The following is a 12,795-nucleotide window of genomic DNA, read 5'->3' on the forward strand; positions in this document are numbered from 1 at the left end:
GGAGCTTCGCCTCTCCCGTAATTGGATCACAATTGGACATCATAAAATTGGGGAGTAAAAGGACGTAAAAAAATACAAAAGAAAAATACAAAGAAATAATCGCTGCAGTTGTCGGCTCATTTGGAAATGACCTTTAAGTGTAAATCGCGCTATAACAGATCTTCCGTCGTTCTAAATGAATCTAGCCTTTACTACGTCACCAACCTTGTGAAAAAGTGGAGCTTCACACTTCACTGGCTAGCATGTTTGATATGGCAACAAATGCATAAATGTTAACTGCTGAAAAACAGACATTACCAACAAAAATGATCGTCATTATCCTGAATTGAGTCCCGAATTGAGTCTAACTTGACTATAACCTAAACAAATGACCATAAATTAAATTTTTCCCCACCACCGATCTCTCCCCCCAGGTGGTCTACAAGAACAACGACATTCGTCTGGAGCTCTCCCGTCTGGCGCATATCGTGGACCCCAAAATGAAGATCCAGGGGGATGTGATGTTTAAGTGTGAGAACGTGGCCACCCTGGACCCTGTCTCCTTCGAGACCCCCGAGGCCTACATCAGCCTGCCCAAGTGGAACACCAAGAGAATGGGTTCCTTGTCCTTTGACTTCAGGACCTCGGAACCCAACGGACTCATCCTCTTCACCCACGGCAAGCCTCAGGAGCGCAAGGAGTCCCAACGCAGCCAGAAGAACACCAAGGTAAGACGATGAACGATGATTAAATCAAACAACACATACATGTATTGACCTCAGCCTGTGTGTGTAAAGCTGTGTCTAAACCTGTCAAATCTATCACTAGTGTAAGGAGCAGGGTTGGGATCAATTCCATTTCAATTTCAGACCGATTCAGAAAGTATATGTACTTCCAATTCCAATTCTCTTCAATGCTTTTCAATTAGGACAATATGGAATTAGAGTTGGAATTCTGTTTACTTTCTGAATTGATTGGAATTTAAATTAAACCCCTGTTGAGAAGAAACAAAAAGGCTGTGTTCAAGGATTTATTGGGCTTATAGGTCCTGTTTTGTAAAGATATCTCAGGGGCTGTTGTATCCCAATGATGAACAAACACCTTGACCATCTCCCCCAGGTGGACTTCTTTGCGGTAGAACTGCTGGATGGCAGTCTGTACCTGCTGTTGGACATGGGATCAGGGACCATCAAGGTCAAAGCCACCCAGAACAAGGTCAACGATGGAGCCTGGTACCACGTGGACATGCAGAGGGACAGGCGTTCAGGTGAGTCGTCTTACCTTAACAATATCTCTTAATTTCCCTTCGAAATTATGCAAGAACGTATTGTTGGTGAAGGTTTATTTTTGACATATTAATTCTACGTGGTTACACGGTTAATTCCATGTGGAGTAGAGAGTTAAAACAGAAACAATTCAAAGATGAACCATTTAGGCATAAATTCTGAGTGTTTAAGGTTGGAAGAAGGCTTAAAACAAAATAATCAAAAATCATGCGACATTACCATTACCTAGTATTCTCGAGACCCAGTACCTCTCCTCCGGGCCACAACCCTCCCAATCAACCAGGTACTGGAAAACCCTGCCCCGTGTTCAAACACTCAGGAGGCGTCTCACCGTGTACACGGGATGGCCTTAGATGACACGGGAGGAAACAGAAACAGAAGACAAAGGACTGTGAGACAAGCGCTTAATCCTAGACACATGAAAAGTAGGGTGTATACGGAGGGCACAGGGTAACGTAAAACAAACAGCAGTGGGACTAAGGACTCTAGAGATGAGGAAAGGACCAATGAAATGGGGGAAAGTTTGCGGGATTCCACCCGGAGGGGCAGGTCCCGTGTAGACAGCCATACCCTCTGCCCAATACGATAGCGGGAAGCCGGAGTCCATCGGCGGTCAACTTGTCTACGATACCTGGAGTTGGTCTTGAGATGTGCCAACCAAGCTCTTTTACAGGTACGCCGACAACGGCAGAAAAACATATAGTCTGAGTGTATGTTGACTTCCTGTTCTTGCTCTAGGCAGAGTGGGGGCTGACACCCCATGGAGCACTCAAAAGGTGGCCGAGCAGGGAAGTGTGTTATGGGCATATTCCACCCAGACCTGTTGTGGGCTCCAGGTAGAGTTTGTTGAGATGAGACACCATAGTGTTGTTTCCAGATCTTGATCTGCTCGCTCCGACTGGCTGTTAGACTGGGGATGAATTCCGGAGGACAGGCTGGCCGACGTCCCAGAATGCCTTCCATAACCGCGGCGAGAACTGAGGACCCCAGTCGGAGACGATGTCCACCGGCAGTCCATGGATCCGGAAGACGTGCTGCACCATGAGCTGGGCCATTTCTTTGGCAGAGGGTAGCTTTGGCAAACCCCAATAAAATGGGCTGCTTTTGAAAACCGATCCACAACCATCAGGATGACGGTGTTGCTATCAGACGGCGGAAGCCCAGTGACAACATCCAGGGAAATATGGAAATGAGAGACAGGCAGTGGCTGGAGGAGGCCAGACGGAGTTTTGCCACAGAGTCTTATTCTGAGCACATACCGTGCATGCGGCAGGGAAGGCAGAGGCATTAGGATATATTGGGCCACCATATTGGGCCGCCAGCAACATTGTCGAAGGAACGGGAGCCAAGATGACAGGTCAGCCTGGAGGAATGAGCCCATTCCAGGACCTGAGACCGGGCTGAATCAGGGACAAACATCCGGTTAGCCGGGCCCCCTCCAGGTTCCGGCTGGGACAGGTGTGCCTTGTGAACCAGGGTCACAATAATCCAGTCAACTGAAGCTGCAAGGCATGAGGTAGGGGGGATGGTCTCAAAGTCAGAGGGTGTGGCATCGGAACTGTACGGGCGAGAGAGAGTGTCTGGCTTCACATTCTTAGACCCTGGGCGGTAGGAGATGGTGAAGTTGAACCTGGTGAATAACAGAGCCTTGCAGAGTGCTGTAGCCCTGGATGAAGTGGCGGTAAAAATGAGCAAACCCCAGGAAACGTTTCAATTGCACTCTGGATGTTGGGGCCAATCTCACTTTTTCAGAATGCTTCTGGACATTTCCTTCAGCGATGAGGTATGCCAGAAAGGAGAAAATAGAATGGTGAAACTGGCACTTCTCAGCTTTCCCAAACTGGTTCTCCAGGAGGCGCTGAAGGACTTGTCGGACATGGAGAATGTGTTTTTGGGCAGACCGGCAGAAGACGAGGATGTCGTAGAGGATGTCGTAGAGGTAGACAAACACAAAACGATTCAAAATGTCACGGAGCACATCATTGACCAGTGCCTGGAAAACAACCGGAGTGTTGGTGAGCCCAAACGGCATGACCAGATACTCATGGTGTGCACTGGCAGTGTTGAAAGTCGTCTTCCACTCCTCGCGTATCCGAACAAGATGGTAGGCATTCCGAAGGTCCAACATCGAAAAGATGGTAGTCCCCTGGAGAAGTTCAAAAGCAGAGGAGATGAGTGGTAGGGGGTAACGATTCTTAATCGAGATGTCATTGAGGCCCCGGTAGTCGATACATGGACGCAGGGTCTTAGCCTCTTTTTCACAAAGAAAAAAAACTTCACTGGCATGGGATGCAGAAGTACGAATGTCCTCAGTAGCCAGAGAGTCCTCAATGTACTCCTCCATGGCCTTGGTCTCGGGAGGAAGAGAGGTAGCAGGAGCCTTATTGAAAACCTCCAGAAGATCTTGGTACTCTGTGGGAACAGTAAAAACCAGAGGCTTTACTTAATCCCAGAGGAGGACGATTCGGGGGCGGCTGTTCCGCTTTAAGGTTAGTGGGAGTGACAGAATGGGCTTGTGGGAGTGACAGACGTCAATAATGGGATTGTGCTTTTGGAGCTAAGAAAATCCCAACACCACAAGAAAGTGAGGGGATTCAATGAGGAGAAGCTGCATTGACTCGTTGTGATTGCCAGATACCCACAGATTAGCCTCCAACATCCGGTGAAATTGCAGAGCGCCAAATTCAAAATACAGAAATACACATAATAAGGATTCATAAAATATACAAGTGTTATACATCAATTTAAGGATTAACTTCTTGTTAATCCAGCCTCTGTGCGAAAGCATAACATGCCATTATCTGAGGACAGTCCCCCGCGGGAAATACAAACATTTACCAGCCAAGTAGAGGAGTCACTAAAGTCAGAAATAGTGCTAAAATTAATCACTTACCTTCGATGATCTTCATATGGTTGCACTCACAAGACTCCCAGTTACACAGTGAATGTTTGTTTTGTTCGATAAAGTCCCTCTTTATGTCCCAAAAATTCTGTTTTGTTGGCGCATTTTGTTCAGTAATCCAATGGCTCCAAGGCCAAAAGTACCGATAAAGTTTGTCGAAACATGTCAAACGATGTTTATAATTAATCCTCAGGTTGTTTACTGTCTTTATTATCAATCATATTTTAACCGGACAATACCGTTGTCAATAGAAAGGAAAAATAACAAACGAGCACCCAAATCAGGTCTGCATACTTCCTCTGTCCTCTAACCAAAATGGCTTTTTACTCATTGTTTTTCAAAATAAAAGCCTGAAACCATGTCTGTTGAGATCTAGTGGAAGCCATAGTGGAAGCCATAGTGGAAGCCTATGGAAGCCATAGGAACTGCAATCTAATTCCTAAACCTTTGGATTCTCTATAGGCATTGAGTTGAAAAACAGCCACATAATTCCACTTCCTGGATGGTTTCTTCTAAGGTTTTCGCCTGCCATATTAGTTATATTATACTCACAGACATTATTTGAACAGTTTTGGAGAATGTGTTCTATCCAAATCTACCAATTATATGCATAGCTTCTGGGCCTGAGTAACAGGCAGTTTACTTTGGGCACGCTTTTCATCCGGAGGTGAAATTACTGCCCCTTACCCAAGAGAGGTTAATGGGAACTGTAGCTGTGCGTGACTCTTTCGAAGGAGCAGCCGTCCAATGCTCTAGCGTGCACGGGAACGGAGAAGAGTTGAGTGCGGATACCAAGTTCTGACACCAGGGTAGCGTCCATAAAACTTTTATCTGCCCCAGAGTCAATGAGCCCAGATAGACTTAGACTGGTCTCCCCACAGCAGGATCACAAAAAAGTGAGTACGGGTAATGGGAATCAGAGAATTCCCAGTCTCTCATCAATGTACTCGTACCTACTAATGAGTCTGGTCTCTGTATTGTAAGTCGCTCTGGATAAGAGCGTCTGCTAAATGACTTAAATGTAAATGTAAATTGTGGTGCTGCCCCGCATCATCACAATACAGACAACAGTTGGAGCTCAGCCTACGTGAACGTTCCCTAGGCAATAATCTAGCTCTGTCCAGTTGCGTAGGCTCCAGTCTATCCGGCTCATCCGTCGCCGATGATTCTCGAGGGAACTTTGGATCTTCTCGGAAATGCAGCTTTCGGGATTTCTTCCGAGGTGAGCAAGCAGCAACAGATGAATGAGTGTGACCGAGACCTGATCTCTTCTGACTCGTTCCCGTAAACGCCCATCAATCCTAATGGTAAGGGCGATGAGGGAATCAAGGTCCCACGGTAACTTCCGAGCTGCTAGCCCATCTTTTATCTCCTCTGATAGACCGAGAAAGAATACATCGAACAAGGCCTCTGGATTCCAGGCACTCTCGGCATCCAATGTGCGAAAATCAACCTCGTAGTCTGCCACACTACGGGAATTCTAGTTTTCGTGACCGCTTCTCTCCCAGATACCAGAGATCCGAACACCTTCCTCACCTCTGCCATAAAATCTTCCAGATGATGACAAATGATGGATTATTGCTCCCAAACTGCCTTAGCCCAGGAGAACGCCCTTCCCGACTTTAGCTTAATAATATATGCTATCTTCGACCGATCTGAAGGGAAAGAAGATGGCTGCAGCTCAAAAATGAGGGAGCACTGAGAAAGAAATCCCCGCCAGGTTCCGGGTTCCCCCAGAATATCGCTCCGGAGGAGGTAAGCGGGGTTCTCAGTGACCCGGGGTAGGCTGTACAAATCCACCACTGGTAGGTGAGTTACTGAGCGACTGTGATACCCTCTCTATATTACAGTACATCCCTCTCTATATTACAATGCAACCCTCTCTTTATTACTTTCCCCTCTCCAGGCACCATCTCAGTCAACAGCCGGCGCACTCCGTTCATGTCCAGCGGAGAGAGTGAGATCCTGGACCTGGAGGGGGACATGTACCTAGGTGGTCTACCCTCAGACCGCACCAATCTCATCCTGCCCACTGAGCTGTGGACCGCCATGCTCAACTACGGCTACGTTGGCTGCGTGCGCGACCTCTTCATCGACGGTCGCAGCAAGGACATCCGACAGATCGCTGAGGCGCAGAACGGGGCCGGCATCAAGCCGTCGTGCAACAAGGTGGTGGGGAAACAATGTGAGAGCTACCCGTGTAAGAACAGAGGCGTTTGCAAGGAGGGATGGAACCGGTTTATCTGCGATTGTACCGGCACGGGGTACTGGTCACGTACCTGCGAGAGAGGTAAGTGGAAGCCTTTGTTTTGCATGCGTGCTTGTATGTGTGTGTTTTATGACTGTGAATTTGTGTTTGTGTGTGCATTAACACATACACTGATGTGGAGATGATCAATTATGCTGGTGTGAGAATTCATTTGTGGGCTGGTGTTGGGATTAACACGTAGGCTGGTGTTGGGGATTAACACGTAGGCTGGTGTGGAGATTAACACGTAGGCTGGTGTTGGGATTAATATGTAGGCTGGTGTGGAGTTTAACACGTAGGCTGGTGTGGGGATTAACACGTAGAGACTGGTGTTGGGGATTAACATGTAGACTGGTGTGGGGATTAACACGTAGGCTGGTGTGGAGGTTAACACGTAGGCTGGTGTTTGGGGATTAACATGTAGGCTGGTGTTGGGAATAACACGTAGGCTGGTGTGGGGATCAACACGTAGGCTGGTTTGGGGATTAACACGTAGGCTGGTGTGGATGTTAACACATAGGCTGGTGTTGGGATTAACATGTAGGCTGGTGTTGGGGATTAACACGTAGGCTGGTGTGGGGATTAACACGTAGGCTGGTGTTGGGGATTAACATGTAGACTGGTGTGGGTATTAACACGTAGGCTGGTGTTGGGATTAACATGTAGGCTGGTGTTGGGGATTAACATGTAGACTGGTGTGGAGGTTAACACGTAGGCTGGTTTGGGGATTAACACGTAGGCTGGTGTGGAGTTTAACACGTAGGTTGGTGTTGGGATTAACATGTAGGCTGGTGTGGGGATTAACACATAGGCTGGTGTGGAGGTTAACATGTAGCCTGGTGTTGGGAATAACACATAGGCTGGTGTGGGGATTAACAGGTAGGCTGGTGTGGGGATCAACACGTAGGCTGGTTTGGGGATTAACACGTAGGCTGGTGTGGAGGTTAACACGTAGGCTGGTGTTGGGATTAACATGTAGGCTGGTGTAGGGGATTAACATGTAGACCGGTGTGGAGGTTAACACGTAGGCTGGTTTGGGCATTAACACGTAGGCTGGTGTGGGGATTAACACGTAGGCTGGTGTTGGGATTAACATGTAGGCTGGTGTGGGGATTAACATGTAGGCTGGTGTTGGGGATTAACATGTAGACTGGTGTGGGTATTAACACGTAGGCTGGTGTTGGGATTAACATGTAGGCTGGTGTTGGGGATTAACATGTAGGCTGGTGTTGGGATTAACATGTAGGCTGGTGTGGGGATTAACACGTAGGCTGGTGTGGAGGTTAACATGTAGGCTGGTGTTGGGGATTAACATGTAGGCTGGTGTGGAGTTTAACACGTAGGTTGGTGTTGGGATTAACATGTAGGCTGGTGTGGGGATTAACACGTAGGCTAGTGTGGAGTTTAACACGTAGGTTGGTGTTGGGATTAACATGTAGGCTGGTGTGGGGATTAACACGTAGGCTGGTGTGGAGGTTAACATGTAGGCTGGTGTTGGGGATTAACATGTAGGCTGGTGTTGGGAATAACACTTAGGCTGGTGTGGGGATTAACAGGTAGGCTGGTGTTGGGATCAACACGTAGGCTGGTTTGGGGATTAACACGTAGGCTGGTGTGGAGGTTAACACGTAGGCTGGTGTTGGGATTAACATGTAGGCTGGTGTAGGGGATTAACATGTAGACTGGTGTGGAGGTTAACACGTAGGCTGGTTTGGGGATTAACACGTAGGCTGGTGTGGGGATTAACACGTAGGCTGGTGTTGGGATTAACAGGTAGGCTGGTGTGGGGATTAACACGTAGGCTGGTGTTGGGGATTAACATGTAGACTGGTGTGGGTATTAACACGTCGGTTGGTGTTGGGATTAACATGTAGGCTGGTGTTGGGATTAACATGTAGGCTGGTGTTGGGATTAACATGTAGGCTGGTGTTGGGGATTAACATGTAGGCTGGTGTTGGGGATTAACACGTAGGCTGGTGTGGGGATTAACACATAGGCTGGTGTTGGGGATTAACATGTAGGCTGGTGTTGGGGATTAACATGTAGGCTGGTGTTGGGATTAACATGTAGGCTGGTGTTGGGGATTAACATGTAGGCTGGTGTTGGGATTAACATGTAGGCTGGTGTGGGTATTAACACGTAGGCTGGTGTTGGGGATTAACATGTAGACTGGTGTTGGGTATTAACACGTAGGCTTGTGTGGATATTAACATGTAGACTCGTGTGGGTATTAACATGTAGAGACTGGTGTGGGGATTAACACGTAGACTGGTGTGGGTATTAACACGTAGAGACTGGTGTGGGTATTAACATGTAGAGACTGGTGTTGGGGATTAACATGTAGAGACTGGTGTGGGTATTAACATGTAGAGACTGGTGTTGGGGATTAACATGTAGAGACTGGTGTGGGTAGTAACACGTAGAGACTGGTGTGGGTAGTAACATGTAGAGACTGGTGTTGGGGATTAACATGTAGACTGGTGTGGGTATTAACACGTGGACACTGGTGTGGGGATTAACACGTGGAGACTGGTGTGGGTATTAACACGTGGAGACTGGTGTGGGGATTAACACGTGGAGACTGTGGTGGGGATTAACACGTAGGCTGGTGTGGGTATTAACATGTAGAGACTGGTGTTGGGGATTAACATGTAGACTGGTGTGGGTATTAACACGTGGAGACTGGTGTGGGGATTAACACGTGGAGACTGGTGTGGGGATTAACACGTAGGCTGGTGTGGGTATTAACATGTGTTGGTATTAACACGTGGAGACTGGGGTGGGGATTAACACGTAGGCTGGTGTGGGTATTAACACGTGGAGACTGGTGTGGGGATTAACACGTAGGCTGGTGTTGGGGATTAACACATAGGCTGTGTTGATTCAGAGGTTAGTTAACTGGTCCTTGCATTAATTGAAGTGTGTTGCATTGTTTCTTCCTATGAAATGGTTCATTAAAACATTAGTGGACTGTGTGTGTCAGAGGCAGGTTATTTATTTTGAGTCATTTAACCTTTATTTAACTATGAAAGTCAGTTAAAGAACAAATTCTTATTTACAATGATGGCCTACCAATCCCAGACGCTGGGCCAATTGTGAGCCGCCCGATGGGACTACCAAACAGGAAAAGATGGTAGCCCCCTGGAGAGGTTTGAAAGCCGAAGTGAGGAGTGGCAGGGGGTCATGATTCTTAATCATGATGTCATTGTTGCCCCGGTAGTCGATGCATGGATGCAGGGTCGTGTCCTTCTTTTTCACAAAAAAATACCCTGCGCCGGCAGGGGATGCAGAAGGACGAATGCTCCCAGCAGCCAGAGAGTCCTCAAAGTACTCCTCCATGGCCTTGGTCTCGGTGGCCGGATAGGGAATATGGCCGACCTCGAGGCATTGTGGTGCCCAGGAGGAGGTCATGGCAGAATGGCAGGGACAATGCGGGGGAAGAGAGGTAGCACGAGCCTTGTTGAAAACCTCCAGGAGATCTTGGTACTCTGATGGAACAGTAGAGAAATCTGAAGCTATACTTAAACACAGAGGAGGACGCCTCTTGCACTGAGCTGCAGTGCCTTAGACTGCAGCGCCACTCAGGAGCCCAAAAGTGGAATGGAAACACTTTGCTAACTAAATCTAGCTTGTGCTCTAAATCCCAGTATTTCCCCTTTAAGGCTCTCGAGGAAGTTGTGGTAAAGACTGTATTGTTGATGCTGTTGAAATATTAATGTGGTTTCTACCTTTTTTCTGGGAACCTTACTCTGGCCAAGGCAACCCAGCGTTACAGTTTAATGACCAGAAAATCTCTCTGTCACTCTCACCTATATCAACTGCTATAGTTATTTGCTTTGTCAAATCTGCGCTAAAGTTGAATTAACAGAATATAAATTCTCTCTCTCTCTCTCTCTCTCTCTCTCTCTCTCTCTCTCTCTCTCCCTCTCTCTCTCTCTCTCTCTCTCTCTCTCTCTCTCTCTCTCTCTCTCATATATAAACTTCTGTAGCTATTTGCTGTGTCAAGTCTGTATGACCTTTGACAGTTTCTCTCCCTATAGTATGAAGGGAAACACATACGTATCGATCCTTCTCTCCTTTCATTACAGACACGTTCTGTAAATCAGGCCATTATAACCCTTTGGTGCTGTTCTCATGGTCAACCCGCCAGAGACATGCACTTGTGAGGGAAAACACTTATTGCAAACACCAGCGAAAGGGTTGGAATTGCAACTGCATGGCCATTGTGATGTCTATAATGGAATGCATTCATCTAATTACAGCTACGTGGCCATTATGATGTCTATAATGGAATGCATTCATCTAATTACAGCTACGTGGCCATTATGATGTCTATTATGGAATGCATTCATCTAATTACAGCTACGTGGCCATTATGATGTCTATTATGGAATGCATTCATCTAATTACAGCTACGTGGCCATTATGATGTCTATTATGGAATGCATTCATCTAATTACAGCTACGTGGCCATTATGATGTCTATTATGGAATGCATTCATCTAATTACAGCTACGTGGCCATTATGATGTCTATTATGGAATGCATTCATCTAATTACAGCTACGTGGCCATGGTGATGTCTATTATGGAATGCATTCATCTAATTACAGCTACGTGGCCATTGTGATGTCTATTATGGAATGCATTCATCTAATTACAGCTACGTGGCCATGGTGATGTCTATTATGGAATGCATTCATCTAATTACAGCTACGTGGCCATTGTGATGTCTATTATGGAATGCATTCATCTAATTACAGCTACGTGGCCATGGTGATGTCTATTATGGAATGCATTCATCTAATTACAGCTACGTGGCCATTATGATGTCTATTATGGAATGCATTCATCTAATTACAGCTACGTGGCCATTGTGATGTCTATTATGGAATGCATTCATCTAATTACAGCTACGTGGCCATTATGATGTCTATTATGGAATGCATTCATCTAATTACAGCTACGTGGCCATTGTGATGTCTATTATGGAATGCATTCATCTAATTACAGCTACGTGGCCATTGTGATGTCTATTATGGAATGCATTCATCTAATTACAGCTACGTGGCCATTATGATGTCTATTATGGAATGCATTCATCTAATTACAGCTACGTGGCCATTATGATGTCTATTATGGAATGCATTCATCTAATTACAGCTACGTGGCCATTATGATGTCTATTATGGAATGCATTCATCTAATTACAGCTACGTGGCCATTATGATGTCTATTATGGAATGCATTCATCTAATTACAGCTACGTGGCCATGGTGATGTCTATTATGGAATGCATTCATCTAATTACAGCTACGTGGCCATTGTGATGTCTATTATGGAATGCATTCATCTAATTACAGCTACGTGGCCATGGTGATGTCTATTATGGAATGCATTCATCTAATTACAGCTACGTGGCCATTGTGATGTCTATTATGGAATGCATTCATCTAATTACAGCTACGTGGCCATTGTGATGTCTATTATGGAATGCATTCATCTAATTACAGCTACGTGGCCATGGTGATGTCTATTGTGGAATGCATTCATCTAATTACAGCTACGTGGCCATTGTGATGTCTATTATGGAATGCATTCATCTAATTACAGCTACGTGGCCATTATGATGTCTATAATGGAATGCATTCATCTAATTACAGCTACGTGGCCATTGTGATGTCTATAATGGAATGCATTCATTCATCATTCAAATTACAGCTACGTGGCCATTGTGATGTCTATAATGGAATGCATTCATCTAATTACAGCTACGTGGCCATTATGATGTCTATAATGGAATGCATTCATCTAATTACAGCTACGTGGCCATTGTGATGTCTATTATGGAATGCATTCATCTAATTACAGCTACGTGGCCATTGTGATGTCTATTATGGAATGCATTCATCTAATTACAGCTACGTGGCCATTGTGATGTCTATTATGGAATGCATTCATCTAATTACAGCTACGTGGCCATTATGATGTCTATAATGGAATGCATTCATCTAATTACAGCTACGTGGCCATTGTGATGTCTATAATGGAATGCATTCATCTAATTACAGCTACGTGGCCATTGTGATGTCTATTATGGAATGCATTCATCTAATTACAGCTACGTGGCCATTATGATGTCTATTATGGAATGCATTCATCTAATTACAGCTACGTGGCCATTGTGATGTCTATTATGGAATGCATTCATCTAATTACAGCTACGTGGCCATTATGATGTCTATAATGGAATGCATTCATCTAATTACAGCTACGTGGCCATTGTGATGTCTATAATGGAATGCATTCATCTAATTACAGCTACGTGGCCATTGTGATGTCTATTATGGAATGCATTCATCTAATTACAGCTACGTGGCC

At 45.8% G+C, this 12,795-nt stretch overlaps 1 protein-coding gene across 3 annotated transcripts in view; it reads left to right on the forward strand.

Annotated features, from left to right (window-relative positions):
- LOC118368043 (neurexin-3a-like) overlaps window positions 1–12,795 on the forward strand; it is a 727,496-nt gene that overhangs the window by 229,637 nt on the left and 485,064 nt on the right. For all 3 annotated transcript variants that reach the window (XM_052496442.1, XM_052496443.1, XM_052496444.1), the window contains exons 5-7: window positions 414–707; window positions 1,099–1,246; window positions 6,074–6,457. In XM_052496442.1, the coding sequence (XP_052352402.1) occupies window positions 414–707; window positions 1,099–1,246; window positions 6,074–6,457 (826 nt within the window). The remainder of the gene's footprint in view (window positions 1–413; window positions 708–1,098; window positions 1,247–6,073; window positions 6,458–12,795) is intronic.

This window comes from Oncorhynchus keta, chromosome 35 (assembly GCF_023373465.1).
Source record: "Oncorhynchus keta strain PuntledgeMale-10-30-2019 chromosome 35, Oket_V2, whole genome shotgun sequence".
Taxonomy (NCBI): Eukaryota; Metazoa; Chordata; class Actinopteri; order Salmoniformes; family Salmonidae; genus Oncorhynchus; species Oncorhynchus keta.